The sequence below is a fragment of the Cibotium barometz genome, chromosome 11, assembly GCF_041138505.1.
Source record: "Cibotium barometz isolate CiBa-2024 chromosome 11, ASM4113850v1, whole genome shotgun sequence".
NCBI lineage: Eukaryota > Viridiplantae > Streptophyta > Polypodiopsida > Cyatheales > Cibotiaceae > Cibotium > Cibotium barometz.
Window position 1 is genome coordinate 50,015,403 of NC_141056.1, and position 27,954 is coordinate 50,043,356.

Consider the following 27,954-nt stretch of genomic DNA (forward strand, 5'->3'; position numbering starts at 1 on the left):
CCTGTAATGAAGCAAAGACTGAACAGAGAACAACTCGTGCTATGTAGCACGGTCCACAATAGAATACGTATGCTTGTTTTGCAGAAAACTGCACTATCGAAATTTCTATAGAAAATGCACGGTCCACAATAGAATACGTATACCTGTTTTGCAGAAAACTGCACTATCGAAATTTCTGTAGAAAACACCTGTGCAGAACTTGCAATGCAAAAACGGAGCCCGAAACGACCCCAAATGCGATTTCTAAGAACGCCAAGTCCTATGGGCTTATTTGCAGAGTATAGGGACCTTCAACAAGCGCTCGTGAAAGCTTACCTCAATCGGAGAACGTGAGTCGGAGGGTGCTGGCGGCGTAGCCTTGGGAGCCGATACTTGCTCTGATACCAATTGTTGGAATTAGGGTTGCAGGAAAGCACACAAAGCTTGGAGAAGAAGAAGCAAGAATGCACACAACACAAAGTATTAGATTGTGTCAATGTACAAAAGATAAGTTAGCCTAGAAGGATGGGCGTATATACAAGCCGGGGGGAAAAACCTCCTAAAGAGGAAAAAAGTACCCCGGCGGTCCTAAGTGTGTTCACACACATCACTGCCTATATATATATATGGCAACACAAACCTGTTTATATCACTAAGGTCTTGACTTCGGTTGAAGAAAATGAACTTGTTACTCTCCTTAAGGAGCTTAAGGATTGTTTCGCCTAGAACTACAAAGAGATGAAGGGTGTACCACCTAAAGTGGTGCAACATACGATCCCAATCATGGAAAGATCAAGACCAACCAGGCAAAAACCATATCAGATGAATCCTAAATATGTGGCAATTGTAAAGGAGGAAATCGATAAACTCATTGCTACAGATTTCATCTATGAGATAGAACATACGGATTGGTTGTCACCGATCGTAATAGTGCCAAAGAAGAATGGGAAACTTAGGGTATGTGTCGATCTTAAAAAGGTCAACACAGCTACTAGAAAAGACCATTATCCATTGCCCTATATGGAACACGTTTTGGAGAGAGTAGCTGGTGAAGAAGCTTACAGCTTGTGGATTTTCAGGCTACAATCAGGTGTCTATAGCACCAGAAGACCAGCATAAGACAGCCTTCAATACAATGTGGGGGACATTTGCTACAAAGTCTTGCCTTTTGGTCTCACCAATGCCCCATCAACATTCCAATGATTAATGTGTACAGCCTTCATAACTCTTCATCTAACTCAGTTTCCAAATTGTATACTATATGTTGGTTTTTTTAACCAAAATATGTAATAAATGAATCCTTACAACAATAAGGGCAAATTTTGAAAAATCTTAGGCATTTTTTCATAATTCTAACCAATAAAAATACACTAAGTCATCATTTTTTTTTGAGCATTGCTCCCCATTCTGATGGCACAAAAAGACTTTTTAAAGGTTGAATGGCAAAAAACTCTCAAACATTTCATAGTCACGGCATATTTTCATATCTTGTGTGGACGCCTTATAGTTCTGCACCATGCTCTTTACCACAAACTCCCACCATTTTCAGCAGCAGTATTGGAGAGAGAAACGCCACTGTTGAGCACTCTATGAATGATCATGATTCTTATTGTTTGTTTCTTAAACAAACTCAAAGAACAATTACATGTGGAGTCACAAAAGGATGTTATTTGCATGGATAAACGTATGTATGTATGTATGTCTGTATATGAAAATAAATAGGCCTATTTATTTTGGTCCTTGTAAGTAACCTCGGTTTGGCAGTGCGGGATCGATCGGGGCGATGGTGGATCCGACAAGGTCGAGCGTAGTTCTGCTTCTTCTCCTCCTCCTCTGCGTCTTCTTGGCCAAGGATGGCATGTGCGATTCCAACGCAGAGAGGGTCTCTGCGCTTCTGCACCAGCAGTCCCGCTCGCCGGACGGCGTGATCCGCTTCGACGACTCCAGCGTCCGCTACTTCATCGAGCAAACCGGTGATGGTCCCAGGCCCTACTCCCTCGTCATCTTCTTCGACGCCCTGCAGCTGCGCGACAACGCAGATCTCCGCCTCGAACACCTCCGGCGCGAGTTCGGCCTCCTGGCTTCCTCCTACATCCAGCACAACCAAGGTACTGACTCCGCCTCTAAAGTCTTCTTTGTAGACCTCGAATTCAAGCAGTCCCAGCATAGCTTTTCCCTCTTCGGGGTCTCCTCTTTGCCCCGCATCAGTGTCCTTCTGCCCTCCGTTGCCTCAGCGAAAGATGCCGATCCCATGGACCAGAGCGATTTTTCCAGGTCTGCCGAGGGCATGGCCTCCTTTGTAGAGTCCCGAACCAAGCAGAAAATTGGTCGGATCCAAAGACCCCCCCCTGTTACCAAAAAGCAGCTCATCGTCCTCATCGGTGGCCTCCTTGCCGCAGCCCCCTTTGTCATCAAGAGGCTGATGGCAGGAGACACCCCAATACATAACCCTAAGGTTTGGGCTGCCTTTTGCCTCTTTGTGTATTTCTTCAGTGTCTCTGGGGGCATGCACAACATCATCCGAAGCATGCCTCTCTTCATGGCAGACCGTAACAATCCCAGCAAGCTTGTCTTTTTCTATCAGGCCTCTGGGATGCAGCTAGGGGCTGAGGGTTTCATTGTTGGTTTCCTTTACACGATTTTTGGATTGATGATGGCATTTACAACGCACTTGCTTGTGGTAGTGAAGAACCATACTACCCAACGGTTCATCCTGTTCACTAGCATGCTCGTAGGTTTTTGGGCTGTTCAGAAGGTCATTTTCTTGGATAATTGGAAAACAGGATATCACATACATGGCTATTGGCCTAACAGTTGGCGGTAGTTACTGTACCACCAGACATTGGGTCCATGGCACGTGTCAAACCAACAATGCAGCATTCCTGCCCTTGTATGGCAGCATCCTTTGCGGAGGTTGTTCACATTATGCAGGAGAGATTGCATTTCCTAACATGCAGAAACTTTTCCTCGAGTTTATATCCTTTTGACAATTTGCATTTTGGGATGCCATATCTTTTTCTTACTGTATTCAAGGAGAGATTGCATTTCCTAACATGCAAAAACTTTTCCTCGAGTTTATATCCTTTTGACAATTTGCATTTTGGGATGCCATATCTTTTTCTTACTGTGTCAGACATGCAGTCTCAATGCGTGTTATAGTTATGATTATGCAGTCTTAATGTGTGCCTATGTAAAATCACTATCAATCAGCTTCTTTTTGTTTTTAGATTGAGGCTCTTTCAGAGAGCATGCAGTCATTATCTAGCATACGCTTCTGTTTGGCATTCTTCAAGAAGAATGCTATTAATGCCCTCTTGAAGAGATCGTTTCATCAAATTTTTGGTTAACAGGGACTGTTGTCATCATCAGCTCTAGGTTCATCAATTTGAGGTGTCCTTTTTTTTTTTTTGGGGGGTGGTAACGTGCATCAGGGATTGCGAAGGCTTCTTTTCACTCTTTTTCACTGTAGGGGAGGCAACTTCTTCTTCTTTTACTCCTCTCTCTCTCTCTCTCTCTCTCTCTCTCTCTCTCTCTCACCCACCCACCCACCCAACCACCCACCCCAGTTAAGTTATTTTAATCAAACTGGAACCCTTGTTTTCGTTTTTGGGAGCATAATACCTGTTTCTCATTCATCATCGAAGGGTGCATGCATGGCCCAAATAAGGGTTTTAATATAAGGAAACAGTGCTAGCTCATTGCCATCTTTGGCAATCAAAAGGTTTTTCTTTTTATGTATGTGACTGTGAGACAGTTCAAGCTACTATCTGGTTCTCATAACAGAGCAAGGATAAGTGCACAGCCCATGCACTTTTGTCAATTTAAAAAATCTCTTTTAATGACTAATGAAACAATTCATTACTACCACTAGTGCCACTCTGGTGGTTTTTTGGTGCAAAGGAACTTGCTCTTTTTTTTTTATACAATTGTTGTAGTGTGTCGGGCATTGTTTATAGTGGGTCTTATTGTTTCCGTGAGTATGCAGAGACTTCTAAATGGCATTTGTTTGCCTTATGCACTTCATTTCTTTTGAATCTCATGAGCTCCATTATTGTAGTTTATCAGTTGGATGTTGTGGAGATGCTTAAGGCATCATCCATTGTACTATATACTCTTTCACATTGTGAAGTTTTTCGTCCAAGTTGCAGCCAGTTGATATTGTGTTAATTCTTTCTTTCTTTAGTGGTGCATATGCCCTATCGACTACCTTTTTGTTGTAATAACTCTTTCTATTTGTTATGATCGTTAGTGCTAGGCTTTGGTATTGTTGAGTCTTCCTCTTTCTCCGGAGCTCTGACAGAAACTTAGTACACAGACCTTTGAATGAATGTATGCTCTTATGTGTGTGTGTGGGTGTGGGTGCACGGGGGATGTGTGTGGGAGCATATGTTGATACCAAGTTCTACACCCACTATTGGGCATTGTTCACGTTAGTGGGGATGTTGTAGTATCTAGTCCATACCTTGATGGTTCCACATTTAACAAAAAGGTAATTGTTGATGGGTAACACCATGCATGTCTTTTTAAAGTTTCAATAAAGCAAAAAATGAATTAAAATAAACAATAGCTGTGTATTTTGATGTTTTCACAGCTAACCTTGATGTAAACACAGCTAGGACTTCAAGAGTTGTTAAGAGTTGAATGGTAACACATTCGACTTAGACTTTTTGTACAACACCACAAGCCTATGAATATTGTCACATAGGGTAGGTGAGGTAATATTGGAATGGGTGCTGATGCAGTAACTCTCCTACCCCCAATATGGTAGCATAGAAAAATGAAGCATCAATGCCTCTCCTACCCGACAATAGTAGCACATAAAATAAAGCATCAATGGAGAATATTCTTAATGCGTCAAAAGGGGGCTAGCTAGAATGTGTAGGTTCATTGGTCATCACTTGTACTTGGTCTCGCCCTATTGTGATCTCAACATGATTGTATTTTGATATTTGGTTCACAGTACTTTCTTTGCTTGGTGGTGGATCCTATTGATCAAAGGGTTTTGTTGAACAAAAATTAAGTGCTCCAATACTAGTGCACCCACCCTAGATTTAGTGCAACTATGCAGGTCTAATAGAAAAGAGAAAATTTGAGCACATGTGGTGATGTACGTTTGTGGTTTTGTGGCTCATGGCGCATGGCACATGGCTTCCTAGGATTGGTTGTGTTGGCAAGTGCAACCATTTGCCAACATCAATCAAGGAATGAGTTTACATGCTAGTGGGCATGGATCTCCAAAGGAGTAATTGAGTGTAACTTGCTGTAGCTCAACTCACAAATTTGTGGTCTCAACAAATTTGCTAACCATCTAACATGGAAACTACACTTTTTGTATCTAATTTAGACCCACTTTAAAAATTTCATGACAACCAATTGGAAGTTGGTTGCCCTTTCACCGCAATGGAAATGATTGGTAATGCATTGCATATGACAACCAACTCTATTAGTGTCATTTATTGTGATTTTATGTCATATGCCATGCATTTTTCCACATGATTACAAAGTTATTAAATGCTTATGCATGGCTTGTAGTCAAGGTAAAAGAAGGAAAAATATGATACCCTCAAAACCACTCTCTTTAAGAAAGGATTGGTGGTCAAGTTCTACCAAATCATTTGAAAGAGAGGTGGTGTGGAGTGAGGCTTATGGGGACCAATGGGCTCTGAAAGAGAAGCCCTAGAGATAGGGCCTAAGGCCCATAAGCAAAGAAATAGATCCCCCAAAAAAAGATTACACAAAGGTCCATTTTGGGTGTCAAATGATGTCCTGTAGTTTGACCAAGGTTGCAAGTGTGAAGCTTAACAAATATATACCGAAGCTTCAAAATAAAGTTTAGATACTAGATCTAAACTCTCAAGAGTCAAGGGATATATATATATATATATATATATGAAGATAAAATTTAGATTTGAGGGCAGTAGGCTACTCCATTGTTGGGGTGCCAAGCCAGAGAAATCACTTAAATTAGTGCAAAAACTATGCTTTATCCAAGGTTATTAAGGCATGTAAGATACCTCTTACATGTGATAAATCAACAAGGGGTATTGCTTTCTTATGGCACATATTCTAGAGAGAGACTATAAATGTAAAGAGAGAGAATTGTCCAATTAATGAGGAAAGCACAAGCTCCTAAGAAAATAAAATTAGATAAATGATTATGGTTAATTTTGGATAAATTAGATTAAGACGATGAGTGCACAATTTTATTGGGACCCTCCCATGTGCACATGTGCACCCCTTGCACATTAATTGGGCTAAAGAGCGAAAATACCTTTAGAAAATGTTGTGAAACATTTTAATACATAAAAAGAAAAATTATAAATAAAATATTTTCCATGCACATTAAAAATTAAACCTATACTTAGGTGTAAAATATTGGTCTTGGCAATTGTAAATGTGAATGTGTACATAAATGGGTAAGGTCGATAGGGTAAGGTTAAATTTTAACGCCATGAAAATTAAATAAATGAAGAGATAAAGGTGGAGGCTATTAGTTGAAGTGAACCATGCATGAGAAGGGCTAGTTTATTAAGTGTAAGAGTTAGTTGCATGAAAATTGGATGGTTACATGCGTAGCCAGCTCTAGTTGCATGAGATACAATGGACTATAAACCATGAGTTAACTAGAGGAGTGTGTGAAGTGCCCGATTTCCATTTTCATCTATAAAAAAATCCCCCCTCTCTCTCTAGAAATATACAAATTTTTATAGGAGGAGAAGAGAGTACTTTTGCATTATTTTTAGTACCTGCATTTGCACTTTACCTAGTATAATCATTTGTTTACACTTGGAATACTTCATTTATACATTTTACCAGAGCTTGGGGAGCACTACAACATTTTGGAGAACTATAGAGTAATCCACATGCTTCTAGTAAGTTGTGCATCACATCTACTTCATCCTTGGGCTCTGCTCCAACCCCCAAAGCAAGACCAAGAGGTACGTTCAACACCTGTATTCAAATTTTCCTATTTCTTACATATGAATTAATTGAATGAATTGGATCATTTAAATTCAATTTGAATACATAGATCACTAATTCTCAGTCCTAGGTACTATGAACACCTTAAGATAGAATTTTATTAAGGCTGCGTAATAAGAAAGACATAATTTGATCCTTTTTCTTAAGGGGATATAAATAAGATTAAAGCTAGGATCTTATTAAGGCTATATCATAATTTGATCCTTTTTTAAGGGGATATAAAATAGATTAAGGCTTGAGTATTTTATTAAATTCCAAGAAATGATAAGGTCTCTGCACAAATCCCAAAACAAAGAATTAATTGACCTTTGTCTAACACTTTAGCCTTAGATTTATTGAAGGATTGTTATTTTACCATATTATATAAAATTATTACACCTAGATTAATCCAAGCTAAGGTTAGGCTAAGATGAATTGATCCAACCTTAGTATTGGGATTAATAGTCTAGGTTTGAATCTAAAATTATAGAGAGAGAAAATCCTAATGCACATGCACATGTAGATCATTAATACTTTAGGGTTCAATCATTAATATTACCAAAAAAAATTAGACTTTAAAGTGGCTTTAAATAGTTGATTTTTAATTGGTAGATAATTATGCAAGATTTTAGAGAGAGAAAGCTATTAATTATTTCATTAATCAAGAAAACAAATGCACAAAAGGAGGTGCAAATCCTAACCTTAAGAAATGAGAAATAAAAGACCCACGTGATGTTAGTAAAGGTTGTTAAATTTCATAGTTTATCTCTCTAAAAATTAGTGAAGAAATTGTAGTCAAACCTTAGGAAGAAAATGAAAAAATAAAACTAGAGTTAGTTATATCCAATGTAGAATTTAACCAACTTACGTAGGAGTTTGGAGAGAAAATATCAAAGGTAATTAAGTTATGACCTTAAGGAAGCTAGTTTGAGAAGTGCTAGTAACCATAGAAATGCATAGATATGGTGAACACATGGATCAAGTTTAGGGTGTAAACAACTAATAAGATTATGAGTGACAAATAAAGGCTAAGAATTTCATCTAAGGAAGTTTTGGACCTAAATGAAGTAAAGTGCTAGCACAATGCTATAACCTAGAGTAATCATGGTTTAGCTTGACCTTAAAAGAAAAAAATGTGAGGGATAAAGATTAGAGATAGATTTAAAGGAAAATTAAGAAAAATATTAAGAATTCAAGATTAAGTCTCCATAAAGACCTTATATCTTAGGTGACCTTAAAAAAATCTATGACAAGGAGTCTAGATGTCTAGATCAAGGGCCTTAGGAGTCGAGATTCATTAAGGTTATAAACTTAGATCAAAGCTGGCCAAGAAAGAACCTTAAATTGACTTTAGATAGAATTTTTTTTGACCCTAGAAGGCCGTAGAGGAAAAAGAGTTATCTCTTGGGAAAAATAGATGTGATACCAAGAATGTGGAAAAGAAAGTGTCTTGAGAAGACCTTGCTAGAGGAATTTGACTTATTTGGAGTTTCGACTGGAGATATCTCGTCTAACTTGTGATGGTGTTAACCCATTCCTAGAGTTAACAAGAGCTACTACCATTATCTCGTAATGGTGTGACAGAATACTTATGGCGACTTCCACTTCAAGAGCATATGGTAGCATGTAGGATAAACTCCCAAGTGATGTACTTCATGGATATATTATAAGAGTAGTCATTGTAATAGCATTAGGCCTCTTATGAATCTAAAGTGCCCGGTCGGTTTACAGTTTAAGTGAGTGTGAGCACTTATGGCCATGTATGTAAGTGAATTTCTCTCATAATACAATAGACTCTCCCATTGTGCAAGTGAGTCTTGCTCTTGCTAATATCTCTCCCTAATGCATGCTAGTGAGAGTGTGTGAGTGATGTGAGGTGAGAGAAGAGACGAGTACTTGTAGTGCAACGCGACAGTGTAACAACGCTCGCAGGAGGTCTTGGAGACCTCAAGGGTTACGAGCTCGGCCATTGGAAAGATCCTCACGACAGTTGCGGTTCACCAAGTAATCTCTTGTTGGATGTGTTTCAAGAGGGGTTAGGGTGAGCCATAACATTTTTGGCGCCGCTGTCGAGGAGCCATCCCTTGGCTTTTTCCATCGTTTTTTCTCTAATCTACACATTACCCATTGGCCATTGTCTTGATTTATGGTTTCCCATGAAAAAGATATGGATTTGATGGTGATTTGGTGTAGAATAGCTCTCTTTTTTATTTTTGTAAAGGATGCTTTTTTGCTTAATTTTTAGCTTAATTTGTTATTTTTTGTTGTTGTTAATGTGGTTTTTCATGTTCTTAGGACTTGCACATAGAGTGTATTAGATTTAGTTTACATTCATTGCATCAAACAATGCAATAATAGAATGCATTTTTTAGTGAATGTTAGCTCTCCTTAGTGTTAAACATAAAACTAAGATCATTAATTTTAGCTTAATTTGTGTGTTTTTTTGTTGGAATTGTATGCATTAGAGTGTTAGCAATCATTAGGAGTAACTTAATCCTTTCAAATATTTCTCAAAAACGTAAAAAAATCTTGAAAATGACTAATTTCTCTTAATTGATTGATTTTTATCATTAAGGGTGATTAATCCACTTTAAGAGACAAAAAATTAAAAAAATAAGTTTAGGATCCAAATTGATCATGTAAGGAGTCGAAATTAATATTTTTGAGTGTTTTAAAAGCATCTACATGCTTCAAAATACCTAATTACATCAATTTCTTCATCAATTAAGACTAATGAGCATTCAATGAGTAGATGCATGTCCATTTTGGGGGTCATTTATGAAGGGTGTAAGAGGGTGTCATAAAAAAAGGTTGACTTTTTTAATTCCCACTTACCTTTTTGGGAAAATGTCCATATCTCTCCATTTTCAAATTCAAAAAATATTCTCCTCGAACAAGAAAAATTGAATTTCCCACTAGAACCAAAAACAAAAAGGTTCACGCGTGAACCATTTTTTGCACTCGCACCCTAAGGGTTCAAGCCCTAGGGATCCGTGCCCAAAAAAGAAAAATCAAAAAATGATTTATGTGTGAATTATTTTTTACACTCACGCCTTAGGATATGATGTCCTAGGAGTCCACACCTTTTTTTTTTTTAAAAATGGTTTTCACATGAACCATTTTCTACACTCATGCCTTTAGGTCTCACAGCTTAAGAGTCCGCGCCCAAAAAAAAAATTAAAAAAAATAAATTCAAAAATCAGTTCACGTCCTAAGCGGTTCACGACGTGAACCCTTAAGTGTTTCACGTCGTGAAACAGTGAAGTCCGCTTCACGCCGTGAACACTCTGCTAGTTCACGACTTTGGAAAACACATATCTCTTAAACCAAGAATCTGATGAGGGCGCTCTAGTGCTCGACATCGAGCTCTTCAAATTTGGTCTTCACCGTTCGAAGTCAAAATCGATCGTTTTGGCCTCCGACTAACAGCCTCAAAATTTAACCCGAAAATCGAGACAAAAAACGATCCTTAAAGCATTAGAAATCGTTAAAAACAGCTCGAAAATGACTGCGGACCATATTCGGGCTACTTTTTGAGGGTCTAAATGACAAAATCACGAACGACTCAAAGAGACAAAGTTGTAGTACTCCAAAAATACTACCTCTCTCTCATACAGAGTCTTTCCAAATTCCTTTTGGAACCCCCTCAAAAATGTGCTGCAAAACAAGGAAAAAAATTCGTCTTGAGACAGTGATGAAAATAGGTTTTAGAACCTCCTCTTCCATATGGGAAGTTACTAGCATGCACTTTTTTCAGAAAAATATCCATAAGGTCGTTCACTTGCATGTAGTGTTTAAGCTAATTAGGGCAAACGGGCACTTGTTTGACCCAACGAGAGTACACCATGCCTCTTGAGACTGTAAACAGGCAATGAGAATATAAAAAGCAAAAAAAAAAACACACACGTGTGCTTGCTCATTAAGGAGCAATTAGGCAATCACACATGGTACCAATAGAGGGACTACGTGGGCCGACACCCTCACTAAACCCAATGGCTAACATCTTCGAGCCATTGAGATCTATGCCCCAAATGCACCTCGCAATACCATTTGCCATGCCAACAACAAGAGTGTCATCGGGTTTTGCATCCCCTGTCACTTTAATCCCACCGGGCTTTAGTCCTTTACCTAACATTTCCATAAATCCTATAGGTACCAACCCTTTCCAAACCCTGGATGCCCATACCTTGGACATATTGACTAGTCTAGGAAGGGGGGTAGCCCAAGGACTCAGTGAGTCCCTACCATCAAGAACATTCACATATGTCCTCAGTGACTCGTAAAAAAATACGACTGTATAGATCTCCAAAATTATGGGCAAATACGATAGAACAACCAACCCTGTTCAATTCTTCAAATGTTTGAACAAAAATCCAAACTGCCCCACCAAGGTACATGCGTTGAGAGGGAAAAGCTAGTCGATGGTTCATCACATTGATGCCAGAGATCAAGACAAACTTCAAAACCTTGAAGTCAGCCTTTATCCATGGCTTTTCACAAGACAAGGTGATCGGTGAAGTGCAGCGAAAGAACTCTATTCAATTGAGCATAAACCGAACGAAACCATTAGAGGCTTTATCCTTCAAATAAAACTCTTGGACTCACAATGTGAGTCATAGGAGAAGCTAAACGATTCTCAATTGAAGAGATGTTTCATGATGGGCTTAATCTTACACAACTTGATCATTATATTCAATCCAAAAACATTTGATCAATGTTGTAAAGAAGCAATACGTTTAGATAAAAAGCAATGGCAAAAGAACGATCGATCTCGGAATTGTCATTCCCAAATTTCTATGCAACCTTGCTTAAAAGCTTTCAATCGACATCTCTAAGAGATGATGAAATCCTTCAAAACCAAACATCCTTAATGCCTTTACAAGTGAGGAGCAAAATGCCTTGTGTTCAGTGCAATCACTACGACCATCCCAATCCCCATTATGCATACAAGGCACCTATTTTTCTGTACTGCATATATATTGTAAATCCTTTGGTCATGATACTACAAAGTGTCCCAATTCATCAACAATTGACCCAAAACCTCCATCTTCCGTGCACCAAACAAAAATAGTCCAAAGGGTAGAAATTGCTCCGGAAGCAGTTAATTGAACACTTCAGTGTTTCTATTGTCGTGGACCTCACAAAGTAACAGACTGCACAGTTTGGAATACTTCCATGCCCATAGTCACGAACACTTTGCAACCCATGTGCGAATGATGTGGCATTGATCACATGTTCTAAGATTGCCCAAGACGAGTTGCTTCAATGCAACTTGTCTCATAAAAGACAACTCTTAACATCTTAAGTGTACAAAATGGGCAATTGTCCACGGTACCCTTGAATGTACTTACACGCTTACAAGCCAAGGTACAAGAAACGATCAAAAAGAAGGCAAAAGACAATACTTCGAAATGGGTAGAAGAACATACTTTAAAGCAGAACCCAAAAGAAAAACCAAAATCTTCTAAACCCAAGAAAAACAAGGGGCATCAAACTATCCAAACCAAAGCTGAATTAAAGGACAGGGAAAAGGAGCATGTGGAGGACATAAACCTAAAAGGGGATATAAACCCAAAAGAGCCAAAAGCTACACATGATCCACCTCAAAGGCTACCATACAAACCACAAGACCCGTATGTGCAACACGATACAAAATCCCAAAAGAAAATTCGATCTCATCGCATAGGCAAACATAATGAAAACCTGACGATCCAAAGAAAGTCAAAAGATGAAACATGTTCTAGTACGTCAGTAAGTGAGGATAAAACAAGTTCTAACTCTTCACTCAATGCACCTCACAGACCCATCAAGAAACTAGAACCCGCCTAACCACCCCAGATTGAAAATCATGATCATATGACATGTGGAACACAAAAAGCAAGCTCAAGAGAGCATAAATAGCATGGTTGAGTGTCTTACAGGATCACCGGTTGTGATTGAACCTCATAATGCTAATTCTAAAAAAGCAATCAAAATACAAAACCCGGAGGAGTACCACTTCCCCTTTCATCAAGAGGAAGACATACTCTCTACAAAAGAGTTATTAAGAGACAGATTGCACGAATTATGCGATTGAGAAAGCACATGAGGAATTTGATGAATCCCTTACGAAATTAGAGCAGTCTCTCAAAACCTCATTTGGAGGAATGCTCTTCTCTCATGGTGAAGCCAGCATAGTGTCAGCACTTGCACCTTTAAAGGCTCAACATGAGCTCCATAGAACAGGACTATAAGGATTCACAAGTTTCCAAACATAACTCAATTAGAATTGTCAGAGGACCAAGTGTGCCATTGTACACATTGGGTACTTTTGAAAAAGCTGAGAGCCAAAAAGAGGTCGAAAGTGAATGTGGGAATTGAGACAGAAACGGGATCTGAAGCTAAAACACAAACTGAAACATCCATGGTTCCTCTTGAAGATTCTATCATGGTATGGTTAGATTTCCCTACAAGCAATGATGTTAAGCACAAACGCGCGTTGATTGGCCCTCGAGCTAGTCATAACATCATAACAATAGATACTTGGATGTCAATGGGACAACCTAAACTCATCCCTACAAACAATGGTCTTGCAAGAGAAGCCAATGGACAAAACATTAAAGTTCCCGGTTACTTTAGCTATGCCACTCAAACAATTGATGGATATATATGTGGTGTTTGTTTGTGGAAGCTTACAAAGTTACCACACAGGATCATGGATTTCCATGTAGATGTCATCTGTCCAGATGCATCACGTGAAGGCAATCATCCAAGATCTTGACTTAATCCCTCTTAATAACTAAACGTGGTGTGCCTTGGCACAATTGGTATGATGGACAAGGAAGCAGCTTTGGGTGATTCAGATGGTGCCTAGTGGCTAGGTATGGGACTAGACATACGTGGCCTATGACGTCGGTACTGTCAAAATATGCAGCGGAGATGATAACAATATCTGAGACCATAAAGAGTAAGTAGAGTGTAGAAAATAGACAGCACAAGAGAAGGAGAGAGATAGGCGTGTAGCTCTTCTCTATACACAAGATCCCGCAATGAAAACAAGATACAATGAGTGGGGGGGGCCATGGGGCCATTTTATATGGCCCCATATATGCAATCGGCGGGCCTGCAGAGTAGGGACAACCGACAGAACATAAACAACCAGTGGAAATCACCAGTTGGCCAGCTTCTCAAGGTCAGCCTCACACGTGTGGAGTCGGCCACCCAGCACAGCAGAGAGAATCTGGGACTGCCTGTGACCAGTCGGCCAGCATCTGATACAGCCGACATGTCCTACACTGCCTCCCATACCCTGAAAAAATAGGAAAAAATGGGAAAAAAATACAGGGAGTGAGGAAAAATGATAAAACACCTTCAAAGGGCGGGCACACCCACAACAGAGCCCTAGTGTCTGATAAAGACAGGAGATGACTTTTAACACCCCCTCTCGGCTCCTAGCTGTGAAATCAACCCTAGGGAGCTGGAGTGCCACCTGAGCGTAGCATGAGGTAGAGACTTTGTGAAGAGGTCCGTTGCATTGTCCTCCGTCGAACAATAAAGTAGCAAGATGTCACCAACCAAGCTCTTCTCACGTACAAAGTGATACTGTATCTCTATGTGCTTGGTCCGAGCATAGAAGACTAGGTTCTGAGCAATAGCTATACAACTGTGGTTATCACACTGGTGGATGACTGTGGGCTCCTTCTGTGGAAACCTAATCTCGCCTAGCAGCCTCCGCAGCCACAACCTCGCAAAGCAGCACCACAAGCAACCCGGTACTCTGCCTCTATCGACGATAGGGCAATAGTTGGCTGCCTCTTTTTACTCCTCCAAGAAATTACTCCTGAGCTGAGGGTAAAACTGTAACCTCGTGTCTTGATCTCCTCCCCAATCTGAGTCACTCCAACCTTGGAGTCTGCTCCATCCCCTCCTGTGTAAAAGAGTCCTAGATCCTTTGTACTCTGCAGATACTGCAAGATCCGCAATCCTGCATCCCAATGAGACTTCAATGGCGTCTGCATAAAAGAGCTCAACAGCCCCACGGAGAAGCTCAAGTCCAATCTAGTGTTCAGCAACCAGATCAATGAACGAACCAACTTCCAATACTGCGAGGCATCAACTGGCTCACAAGGATCATTAACAGTTAACTTTGTGTTTGGGTCCATCCGCGGCGAAGTAATAGGCTTGTAGTTCTCCATCCCAAAGGCCTCAAGAAACTCATGAACATACCGCTGATGCTGGGAGACAAAAAAACCCCTCTGGGTCTGCCAAATCTCCAATCCCAAAAAGAAGTGGAGTAATCCTAGGTTAGCGGTCATCTCAAACTCCTTTGACAAGGCAACCTTCGTCACACCAATGTGCTCCACATGATCGCCGGTGAGAATGAGATCATCCACATAAAGGATGATAATCGTAACCATGCCGCGTTCCCGAAAAGAGATACAGGTTGGGATCTGCAACCAATCTCTAAAAACCAGTCCGAACAAAGAAGGAATCAATCTTCTGATTCCAAGCCCTAGGAGCTTGCTTAAGACCATACAAGGCCTTACATAACCTGTAAACCATCCCTTCTGATCTGGAACAACAAAGCCTGGAGGCTGCTCAACATACACCTCCTCCTCTAGGTCACCATTAAGGAACGCAGATTTTACATCCATTTGATACACTGGCCACCTCTGAGAAGAAGCAAGGGCAAGAACGGTCCGAACCGTGGTCATCCGTGCTGTCGGTGGAAAGGTATCCTCGTAGTCGATTCCTAGTCATTTTGAGAATAACCCTTTAGCCACAAGTCTGGCTTTGTGTTTGTCCACCGACCCATCTGACGCATATGTGGTCTTAAAGACCCATTTGACACCAATGACTGACCATTTCGATGGCCTCAGTACCAACTCCCATGTTTTGTTCTTCTCAATGGCATCAAGTTCCACCTGCATGGCTTTCCTCCAAGTATCCTATGAAAGGGCTTCCTTAACGGAAGTGGGCTCCTTGTCCCGCATAATACGAGACATCAAAGCATAGTTTACCTGTCGCAAAATCTGTGCGATCTTCGAGGGCCGTCCTTTGTGGTCTCCGTGACACCTGACTCCCGAAGGGTGTCCAACAACCACCTAGGTACTCGAACAGATCATGGAGCCTCCTGCCGTTGCAGGGGCTCTACTTCAGCTTGCGGGCTCAACCTTCTGTAGTGACTGAGGTGGATCAACTGGGACAATGGTCTGGGAATCATCATCAGACTCTTCTGGATCTCCAAGAAGTGGTGGCTCCTCGATAGTGGATACTGGAACATGCTCATCAAAGACCACATCCCGACTGACAACAATCTCATTCCTATCTGGATCATATGATCTGTATCCTTGGAAAGAATTATATCCCACAAATATAAGCTTGCGGGATTTGGAGTCAAGATTCCCCCTCTGTTTCTTCGGAATATGTACATACGGGTCACTCCCAAAAACACGGAAGTGCGAGACATCAGGTTTCCTGCCAAAGTATGCCTCAAACGGAGTCATATTAGGTACTGAAATCGTTGGAGACCGGTTGAGGGTATGGACAGCCGTTGCCACAGCCTCTCCCCAAAGTGGACGAAGAAGATCACGATGCTCCAGCATGGTCCTCACCATCTCCACCACAGTCCTGTTTTTGCATTCTACAACTCCATTCTCGGAAGGCGATTTTGTATTGGCCAGTTCCCTCTTGATGCCATGATATACACAAAATCTTAGAAATACATTCGAGGAGAATTCACCCCCTTTGTTAGCCCTGAGAGTCTTTACCTGCAATCCAGACTCTTTTTCCACCATCACGTGCCAATCCTTGAACCGTGCAAAAGCTTGGTCCTTCTGTGAAAGAAAGTAGACCCACGTGAATCTGGTATAGTCATCCAACAAGCAGCATAAAATAGAGAGATCCTCCCATTGATGGTGTCTGCTGAGGTCCACACAAGTCAGTGTGAATCAACTCCAATGGTTTTGAAGCCCGCCTGGAAGCCTGCTTCTTCGGAAAGGATTCCGTTCCCAGTGGACCGTCAGTTGGACGGGAACAATTAGGGCATCTAGAAGGTTATGATGGAGTCTATGCTAGAGTCGTATGACCTTGCTGATTTCATTGTTATCAGGGTTCCACGGCCAGAAGCAGAGGAAGGGGAGTTACTGTCAATGAAGAAGGACTGCGAGGCACAGGCACATATGTGGGATCGTGTCAACGCCAGGGTCCCGGTCATTTATCTTCCTCAACTGCACACCGCAAGTAATCAATCACGTAAAGCATATGACACTGGCTAAAGGCATATGGCAGCACTTGGCTTCTCTTTATAACAGGGTATCGCCCATGAAGAGGATTTCCTTGGAAGTACAGATGCGGGTTATGAACCCTGCAAAGTCGTCGACGATGCAGGAGCACATTAACAAGCTGCAGGCCCTTAGGAAGTCCTCCAGGCTGGGAAGGAGATATCATCAAAAGATATGGCCATTACTTTGGTGTCCCACTTGCTTGCTCAATATTCCTCTTTCTACTCCTCTTTGATTACTAGTGGCAGGCTCAGCACCATTACCTCAGAGGAGCTTGTGCTCATGGTCTTGGACCAGGAGGAACGTTTCACGAACCCTCCTCACAGCGGAGGTTCGGAGGCCTTAATTGGCCAATTGCCGAAAGGTCGGAATAACAATAAGGGCAAAGGGAAGGATTCATTGGAGGTGTCTTTTGAGAAGAAATCTGATACAGAACGAGAGAAACTGAAGGCCGAGTGGTCCTGCAATGATTGTGGCGACGAGAAAGGCCACTATTGGAGGAAGTGTCCTAAGCGGACCGCAAAAAGGATACCCAGGAATGGATTCTTGACAGTGGTGCTTCCAGGCACATGACTCTGTCCCATGACTTCTTTCTGGATCTGAAACGGCAGTCAGGTCGCATTTTCATTGGCGACAACTCCACCATTCGGATTCACAGTGAGGGCCGTATGGAGATTATTCCCGACGGCAAGGGGGGCAAGCATGCCTCCCGTGTTCTTTATGTCCTTGCTCTTGGTTTTCATCTTCTGTCAGTGCATGAAGTATACAAGACTGGCTTTCGGGTGGAATTTGAGGAGCATTCAGTTGCTCTACGGGACCGTGAGACTGGCTAGGTTGTTTGGGAAGGTGGTGTGGAGAATGGTATCTACAAGCTCTCTGCACTCTCCTCATTGATAGGTTCTCAGGTCAGAGATCTGTGGCACTTTCGTTTTGGCCACTTAAATGTGGATGCACTGCGGCGAGCTTTCTGGGACCAAATGGTGGTTTGCATGCTCGATGTTGGCAGCAGGCAAGGACGTTGCAGTTCTTGCATACGTGGTGAGCAGCACACGGAGTTAGGATCTTCACATGCTTCTCAGCCATCTCTAACAAATCTGCCATCGCGGGCGGGGATGTAACTGAAAAGGGTGGGTGGGTAGAAAAAAAAACGTTAAACCCGCAACCGCAAGTGGCTGTCCAGCAACTTAGCCCGCCTTCCTCTTGCTACTTCACTTCCTCCCGAACAGTCCCTATAACAGTCCACCAATCAACAACATAACAATCCCCCTCTTGCTCAGAAAACTCCCAAGATCTTTCAAGATCCTAGGGCTCTGATACCATGTCAAAATACGCAGCGGAGATGATAACGAAATCTGAGACCACAAGAGCAAGTAGAGTGCAGAAAATAGACAGCACAAGAGAAGGAGAGAGATAGGCATGTAACTCTTCTCTATACACAAGATCCCGCAATGAAAACAAGATACAATGAGTGGGGGGGCCATGGGGCCATTTTATATGGCCCCATATATGCATTCCGGCGGCCTGCAGTAGGGACAGCCGATAGGACATAAAATGCCCACGACCAGTGAAAATCACCAGTCGGCCAGCTTCTCAAGGTTGGCCCTCACACGTGTGGAGTCGGCCAGCGCAGAGAGAATCTGGGACTGCCTGTGTGACCAGTCGGCCAGCATTTGATACAGCCGACAGGTCCTACACTGCCTCCCATACCTTGGAAAAATAGGAAAAAATGGGGAAAAAATACGGGGAGAGGAAAAATGATAAAACACCTACAAAGGGCGAGCACACCCACAACAGAGGCCCTGGTGTCTGATAAAGACAGGAGATGACTTCTAACAGGTACATGAGTGTGCTAGCTTCTCAAATAGGTAACAATCGATAGAAGCGGCTCCTAGGATAGTGGGATTTTAGATTGTGGTGGATGAAAGACATGTGGGCTCCTCCATGCGTAGTCCACACTGAGAGCTAGAAGTGTGATATCGAGCTTAGTGGATCGAGCTAAATGGTGCGTGTTGTTTTGTCTAAGGATCATGGTCATGGTACAAAAAGGAGATATATTACGATAATGTTGTGACACTGTGATATGTGATTAGATTATTATTAAGATACATGAAACTCATAGATATGTAAAAATTTTAGTATGGTGTCATAAAAATTTTAGTATGATGTCATAAAAAGAACTACTTTCAGAGGAGTACATGTGTGAACTTTGCTAAGCAGTGTGCATGAGTCAAATGGCAATTTCAATTATGGGTGTGTATGTTCAAACCGGCTCCATAGGCCTAGTGGAAGGCTAGAGCCATGGGATTAGATGGGGCTAGGCTAAGTCTATTGAACCGAGCTTAAGTAGAAAAGGATTAAACACTGGAAATATCAGAGCGGAGAGACAAAGGTAGCAACTCACACACATAGGTGCAGCAAGCAAGGAGAGATAGAGAGAAACACAACACTTAAAGTATATTGATGAGCATGAGTGAAATATTAGTGGAGTGACATGATAAGATAACTTACACACACTCATAAGAGTGTGTATATACACTTAGGGAAAAAAACTAAGAAGGAAAAAGTATCCCAATCCATTATTAGCTTATGTCCACACATTAGTACCAAATAAATTGCTACAAACCTCCCTTGTTAGTGATGATGTGATCATGTGGTTAATCAATCAATCAAGCTCAAAGCTTTGCAAAAGGCTTCAAACTTCTCTCGTGAGAGAGCCTTCATGAACATATCTGCCACATTGTTGTGTGAGGATATCAGCCAAGTTAATCTCTCATGTAATGAGCCTCTCCCTAGCATAATAATAATGGCTCTCAATGTGCTTTGTGCAAGCATAAAACACTGGGTTCCTTACAACGACGTCTATTGCATTCTAGTTGTCAGTGAAGATGGAGATAGGGAATTGATATCCAACACCAAGATCTGCCAAAAGGCATGTGAGCCATACACACTCCACCGTTGCTATATAAGCTACCCTATAATCAACTTCATAGCTCGAAGTGACCACTATCTGCTACTTCTTGTTGAGCCATGATATACATGAATTACCATGATGAAAGCAAAAGCCATTAGTGGACACTTGCATAACATCCAGCCCAATCGGAGTCATTGAAACCATGCAGCTAAATATCACCCCCTGTTGCAAAAATTATATGCAACCAAGTATATGTTATCTTATCATACCATGCTTTGGCAACCCGAATAAGGCCATATAAAGCTTTGCTTAACCTACATACTTCAGACTCATGTCCCTTCTCAACAAAACCACAAGGCTGAGATACATAAACCTTCTCATATGTAAATCACCATTCAAGAAAGAAAACTTGATAATAAAAGTTATGAAAAAAATAGAGAAGTTGCCTTCATAATTAAGGAAAATGGATATCTTGTTGAGCCTCAAGGAACCACAAGATGTGATCTACTTTTGAGAATTATGAAGAGAAACGCCTGGTGGAATCATACACATTTCCTCAGGTAAGGATTGTTCCGACTAGACCTTGGAGAGCCAATGTGACCTGCTTGTGAGAATTATTAAGAGAAACACTTGTTGGAATCATACAAATTTTCTCATCTAAGAATTATTCCAACCATACCTTGGAAAGCTAATGGGATAGCCAAGCGTTGAGACATTGTGATATGAAGCTCCAAGTAAGTCACTCTACCCTTAATGTAGTTTTCAATGTCAAATTACTGTGTAGATAAAAGAGTCATCACTAGTGTTTTTTGTGGAAAGTAGTAAAACCTTGCTATATAAAAAATTGAAGCCCAAAGTATAGCACAATGGCATTTTGATGCCCTTTGTGTGACACTTTCATGTTTTGTAAAACGAAAGCTCAAAATCAATGCAAAGGTGGCATTTTAATGCCCATAAGAGAAATTTGAAGTTTAATTTTGGGCTTCAAAGTTAAGGTCCCTGGTGACTATAAATGCCCTACTAGTAAGAAAAAGAGTCAGAATCATACCCTAGTTGAACCATTGATTTATATGGAAGTTTTTAATTTGAAAGTGTTAATGGCCTAGCAAGACACTTTTGAGCAAAAAGAGGACTTGCCAAGTCCAAGTGACTTATATATAGCCAAAGTATAAAGCTATCTATATGCTAGACAAAGATGGGCACCTAGGACACCATCAAGAATGCTTTCGCAGAGATAACGCTCTTGTAGATCTATGATAATAGACACAATTGCTGCCTCAAGCCTTGTTAATCCTAGCCCAAGAAGATCTAAAAGGCACTGCAATAATGGGCAGAAATCCTCTCTCTCAATGCTAGAAGAGCTTTGAATTGAGGGCCAGTATGTGAGGTTTTAAACAAAATTCCTATGCCACTTTAAGTAAGCTCTCAGAACTATTGAGCTTGTATGCCTGGAGCTAAGTTTCAGTTCATATGTGAGAGAAGTATGATTCTCACAAGCTAGTTAATTGATGTGAATTCTTAATTTAAGCTAGAGGCCTTCAGGCTACTTTAATGTGATTTAGATTATTCCCTCCAAGTGGTTTTTGGACCCTAGCTTTGGATACTGAAAATGCCTTCATTGTAAGTCTTTTAGGTTCAATGGTAAAGATCTTGCCAATCTTATACAAGCATTGGACATGTGATACTTGGACTAGATGATCATGAGACTAAGGTATTAAGCAAGATGAGGAATGTGTTACCGACATAATATAGACTTGCAAATAAAGGCCAACTGTGGAAAGGCGTAAAATTATGTGACTCAAGATTGGGCATGCTCAATATTTACTTGTACATGGCACAAGTATGTTTAGGGTTTAGGATGGAGGCCAATTAAGGCTAAACTATATTGTAGAAGGGAAAGCATTGTGTTGCCATTGTAGCAATGAGACCACCTATAACCAGGTTATCCATACCCAAATGTGGTCCCCTACTCTCACACTTCTCCAAAACAAGGTTCTGTTAAGGTTAAGGTGCACATACATAGAGCTCTGGCATTCTTGCAAAATGGCCATGTGTGAAAACCTCCATGTAAGTACACCTCTTTTCTTGGAATTGTGGTGTACATCATCAGAAGACACCTAATCTTTATGGAAAATATACAACTCATAGGATGAAGCTATCATTGATGGCACTGGCATAAATTGAAGTGCCTTCTCCTGCAGTGGTACTACATGGATCCCATGATCCATCCTGAGACTCATTGAGTAAATTGTAGGAAGCCTGCACAAAGATTCAAGTTTTTACTTCTCACGTTTGAGCAGTCTTCTATTGCTCTGCTGGTCCAGACAAATGCAGCCCGGCATCGGATTAGCATAAAAATTCTCCTCCAGCTTGGGGAGCTCTCCTGGTTGCCTGTAACTGGGCCCCCCCACTCTGTCTCTGTGTACCTTCTTCACCTCGGCTTCAAACTCCTCCCACGTTATGGTTCCTGAATCAAGGTCATCCACCAAGGAAACCAATTGTGCCCTGCAAGAAGCAGAGCATTAGTTAGTTCTTTATGACTTCTGCTACTAACTACAGGCAGCCACATGTGTCTACCATCTTCATCAACAATATGACTGCAATGGCACCACTCGTATGAACCTGAAAGGCTTATAGGTGTAAGGAAAGTTTCAAAGCTTCTGATGATTACCTGTCAGGGTTGATGGTTTTACGGAAACCCTCAAACCGCCGATGACCTTGCACAGCCTTTGCCATGTTTCCATCATAGGTGTAGACAAACACATCACTCTCAAGTGCTACAATGTGGTCCAATGCAGCCAATTGGTTTTGATAGTTCAAAAATGGCTGCAATTCTTCCTCAGTAGCCAGAGTAGAGTGTGAGAACACATTTGGGAACTCATTTTTCAAAGCAACCATACTTCCATTGCCATAAATCTCCCCAGCAGCAATGTAAATCCTGGTGGAGGAAGGATAACCCAGGCCTTTCAGCAGAAGGGCAGTCTCACGAGGAGTCAAAGGACATCCCCCTTGCTTGCGTTTTTCATCACCATCGATTTCCTTTTCTTTCCAGTGCTTCACACCATAGCGCATTTGCCTGAGCTCCTCACCTTCCTCAGATGTCAGGCCAAGTGTACATCCAGTGAAAGCCAGCATATCCTTTTCATATCTGTGACATTGCTCCCAATAAGTGAGCAAGATCCACAACTGGTCCTCAAGTCTTTCCAACATGCTCACCAATGCTAAAACCATGAGTACCTCTTCCAAGAGTGCACCAATAAGACAAGGACTACCTCCTCACACGTGACTTGGCCCTATAAAATGAGCTCTTTTTCTTTACAAACTTAAAACTATGTTCACCCCAAGGAAAGCTAAATGATGCAGAGAGAGTGATATACCTTAGATGCAAAGCAATGTAGTGCTTGTCTTGCCTCATCCTGTCAACTAAAGTCTCTCCCAGCTTTTCGATGGGATCTGTGTACTTGAAAGCTTTGTAGCAGGCTCGGCAACGAAGTTTCTGGACGTAATCAGGAAGATCATTGTTTGCCAATCTAGAATCAGAGTGTGTGAAATAGACAACCTTGTGTTTCTTAAGCAAGTGGAGGACTTCATCCTTGTAGTAAGATGCCTGGATAGGTATACATATACACTGGTCAGTACAGACCTAAAGAGCTTAAGGTGGACCCAAGCTGTCTACCAAATGAGTAAAAAAGCTATGTGAAACAAACAATAAGTAAGACGAGAAAAGGTATGCAAACACACCTTTGACCAGGACACAGGTGCCTTACTGAATGGCATGACCTTTCTCAAGGACGATGGCAGCTTCTCAACAATGTGAACGTCTCCTTCTAGCACCTTGATAAAATGTTGGATATCATAAATGTCACCAAACTCACTGCAATGAAGAAATGGGATGTCGAACCTTCTAATTAAAACTTTAAAGACCAAAAAAGTTATAAAGCTACATGATAGTAGAGCTCAAAGGCATCAAGACAATACCTGGGGTCTGCCCAGAACGAGCTATGATCCAATGATGGGATGACAAGCGCAGCATTCATGATCCTTGCAATGGCAACCATGTCACAAATCTGCAGGAAGGGGCACCTTGGTGAGAGAGAGAAAGATATATATATGTATATATATATATATATATATAGAGAGAGAGAGAGAGAGAGACAGAGAGAGAGAGACTGTAATGTCATAGCCAAGCCAGCAGACCACATAATATCCAGATGGTGGCACCAGACCACATATAATATATAAGGCATAGCCAAGCCAGCAGACCACATATAGGCACTAAAGTACAGGGAATGGGACTTGAACTTGTGATTTCTTGATTGGGAGCTCGATTTCAAGTCCCATTCCCTGCAGGGAATGGGACTTGAACCTGTGATCGCACGCATGTGTGTGTGAGACACATGCACGCATGTGCACGCGCCCACGCACAGAGATCATATCTCCTCTACTGAGGCTGGATACTGAACAAAGGCATGGCATGCATGCACATACAATTATTGGAGTAGATGGCTCCATACTGGTGGACAAATGAGAGAGGGATCGGGAGTAAGCGTCCCTAAATGTTGGAGTACCACCTCTGTAAGGCAGAGACAGCAATGCTTTTTCCCTCTGTATGACGAAACTGTGAATGCTGCCTCTGATAAGTGGGAAACATGTGCACATGGTGGCATAATATGGGCATTCCAAGAGCGAGTTGCTCCATCCCTCGCTCACCAAAAGGGCAAAGTATGCATCCCCTCTACGACTCCAATGCCTTATTCCATCGCCTAGTCTCGGTCAATAAGTGGCATGAGCTGAGTCAAAACTGTCTTGCAGTCTCTCTCCGAGAAGAAGGTAAACTTGTGGGTATTGCTGATGTGTAGTACAAGCATTGAAAACCACCTTCTCTTTCCCATCTGGTAAGGTATTGTCTGCTTCATTGACAAGTGGGTCAATGGAAGCGTTGGGCGACAGGTGTAAGGCACCCCATCGACAAAACCATCGTTTGGTGTCCACCAGCCACCCCAATTTGAGTATCTTGCCCTTTTGTGTCTTCTGCCTCTCGCAGCTGGCTAGGGGGTAGCTTGATGATGTACTCCACAAACCTTTGCATCCCCGAGACCTCAACGGGAAAACTTCCCGACTTTGCTGTTTGACCTTAAAGAAGTTTGTGAGAAACGTCTTTTGAACCCCCTCCATGTCCATCCATGTGGTGGCAGAGAGAAATTTGTATTGATGTCTCACAAAACAAGGATGTATGAGACCAAGGTAGTAAATTTCTATCATGCACAATGGCATGAAAAGAGAGAGAGAGAGAGAGAGAGAGAGAGAGCGGTCTCAAACAACACACATCACTATTCTCGGTTGTGTTCAGTATTCCCAATGAAACAAGTATGCATAACAAGTTGTAAAAAGTACCCCATCTCGCATTTGATTTAGGCCACCATTGGCATTGACCATGATATATCCATTTGGAGTAGCTTTTGGGCCTGAAGTGGAAGCCAAAAAAGAAGCAAAATCTATGAGAAGAAATAAGCCATGACACCACAAGCTCATCTAGAAAGGCTACCTACATAGCAACTTTCACTTACGCTTATAACTTTTGGGACGATCGATGCATTGCTGAAGACCTTCACTAACTGGTTTTGCCCAAAGGTCACTCTCCTCTAAAGGAGACTCAATCTAGATCAAAGACATACAGATTGGCTCCAATTTAGTGGTGTGGTATAGAATGCCAACTTGAACTAGACTTTGAACATTTCATAGGTTAGCTTGATAATGATGAGCTGTTGACGTTACCTCTTCTGATCGAAGGGTGCCCTGTTCGTGTGATTTAATTAGGTAAATGGAAGTAGCCCCATCTGCAGACTTGAACATGTCTCTCATAGCCCAAGTCTCATCATTCTGATGTTGAATTAAAACCTGTAGCAGCAAGAATACAGAAGATAAAGCATGCGCACGCACACACACACACACATGGCCCCGTCTGCAGACTTGAACATGTCTCTCATGAATTAAAACCTGTAGCAGCAAGAATACAGTGCACACACACACACACACACTGATGGCCCTTAAAACATTCATCGCATCAGGATACAGGCTCGGGTGAAGCATGGGTGGCCACTGGAGGACAAGTGGCCAACGGACAGCACAAACATGTAAAGGGCCTCAAAATCAATGAGCAAACACTTGCATTAAAATGGTCAATGTTGGCTTGACCTACATTGTATTGATCTTAAAACAATAAGCATATAAGTCATGAAAACCATCTTGGGGCTGGATGCATTTGTGCTGCCCATCATGCTGCAGGCTAGGATTGCACCATCGGCACCTTGAGTGGGTGATCTTGCAATGAATTGTTTTGTCCATGCATACAAGAGTCTGCTGTAAGGGCAGCACAAATGTGTAAAAGGCCTAAGGAGTGATTAAAGACAAAGCAGTTGCATCAAGCATGCACGATGTAAGCATACATAGCGGTCGCATCATGAATGCCTGATGTGGGCATGCCATATTAGAACCTATAAGTTGCATTATGAATGCCCAATGTTGGTATGCCATCTTAGAACTCATTAACATGAGTGTTTAATCATGAAGACCCACTGTCGGCTTGACCTAGATTGTGTTTGACATGGAAGCAGGATGATGCAGACCATTAAAAAAAAGAACACGAATTGATATGGAAACATGTACCATGGAATCTAGAAGCTCCGAAGCGTTGTGAAAGGTGAGCCAGCCAACGCACAGCACTCTGAGGGCTATGATGATGAAGGTAGCTATGGCAAACATGCAGTACAATATGTGCCGTACACTTTTCTTGCTGCTGAAGAAGGTCACTATCCGGGCAAACAGAAAGCTCCAGAAGGTTGGTTTTGCAGGGGCAGTGATAGAGGCTTCTTGGGCACTTTCTGTATCGAGCTTATCTGCTGAAAATCCTGTCCTCTTGTTCGACAAGGACCTCCTGGTGGCATGGCCTCTCCTGGGCGTGTGAAGCACCTCTACCACGTCTCTGGTTGCCATTGATCCGTCTGCTTGAGGAGGAACTTTGAGCCTAAGTGATTCCATTGTGGCCGATATCACTGTAGTTGAAGATCCAAAGTGCATGGCTTTCTGTCCCACAGGAACTTAGAGAAGATGAAACGAAAAGGCGGGCGATTAGAGCAAGGCCAAATCAGCAATTAGTGATCAGAGCTGATGTAAAACCAAAATGTGGGCGATTAAAACGAGGCCAAATCAGCTACAGGATTTGCCAAATCAGTGAGCAAACTTCAAGTTAAACACCTCAAATCTGAGTGTTTGTTTATTTAATAAGAAAGGATTATGGGTTGTTTAACAGACCGTTATTGCACCCGGGGCCTGAAAGGAGAGAGGATTAAATTGGGTTGCTGAGAAATATGGCTATGATGGAAAATGATGAGTAACCTGACAGAGTCAAAAACAAGGGAAAAAAGCGGCAAAGAAAAGGGCTAGATCAAAGAAGGATGACAGCCCAAAAGCCCTAGCGTGCGATCTGATTCGATGGAGGTTTGACTATGGTTGAAGTGTAGAGAGTGCAGAAGAGGGTCGAGTGTGGCTACGGTGGAGGAAAGAGAGAGGGTCGAAATTGGCTACGGTGGAGAGGGCGCAGAAGAGGCCCAAATCAAGCTATGGGGAGTGAAGAACACCATGGGAGTCGGGCGAATGCGAGTGTTGGGGGGGGGGAGGAGTGTATATTCCACCTGAAATGGTATGGACGGGCGTGTGGGCAGATGCCGGGCGGCAACTTCTGCCGAGCTGTTCACATTCTGTGCAGTCGGCAGTCCCAAACGTCCCTCTGGCGCCTGGTAAACGCGCTTCTTTCTAATGCCCAGTCACCGCAGACACAGCCAG

General features: G+C 41.9%; 2 protein-coding genes across 4 annotated transcripts; one reads left to right on the forward strand and one right to left on the reverse strand.

Moving 5' to 3' along the window:
- Window positions 1–1,704: 1,704 nt before the first annotated feature.
- Window positions 1,705–26,852, forward strand: LOC147634288 (Oligosaccharyltransferase complex/magnesium transporter family protein). 3 transcript variants are annotated; one of them, XM_086805420.1, is made up of 3 exons: window positions 1,705–2,087; window positions 6,796–6,917; window positions 26,727–26,852. In XM_086805420.1, exons 1-3 carry the CDS (start codon window positions 1,763–1,765, stop codon window positions 26,742–26,744), a joined length of 465 nt encoding a protein of 154 aa, XP_086661546.1. In that variant the 5' UTR covers window positions 1,705–1,762; the 3' UTR covers window positions 26,745–26,852. The 3 variants fall into 3 exon arrangements, with proteins under 3 accessions (XP_086661546.1, XP_086661545.1, XP_086661544.1); XM_086805419.1 differs by lacking the exon at window positions 26,727–26,852 and adding an exon at window positions 8,524–8,577; XM_086805418.1 differs by lacking the exons at window positions 6,796–6,917; window positions 26,727–26,852 and having other exon boundaries at window positions 1,707–3,208.
- On the reverse strand, window positions 21,874–27,954 carry LOC147634289 (O-fucosyltransferase 35-like). The gene is made up of 9 exons (XM_086805417.1): window positions 26,779–27,954; window positions 25,888–26,010; window positions 25,680–25,770; window positions 25,507–25,577; window positions 24,091–24,179; window positions 23,854–23,986; window positions 23,490–23,719; window positions 22,784–23,260; window positions 21,874–22,617 (listed from the first exon to the last, which is right to left on the reverse strand). The coding sequence occupies exons 1-9, from the start codon at window positions 27,187–27,189 to the stop codon at window positions 22,392–22,394; spliced, it is 1,851 nt and encodes a 616-aa protein (XP_086661543.1). The 5' UTR covers window positions 27,190–27,954; the 3' UTR covers window positions 21,874–22,391.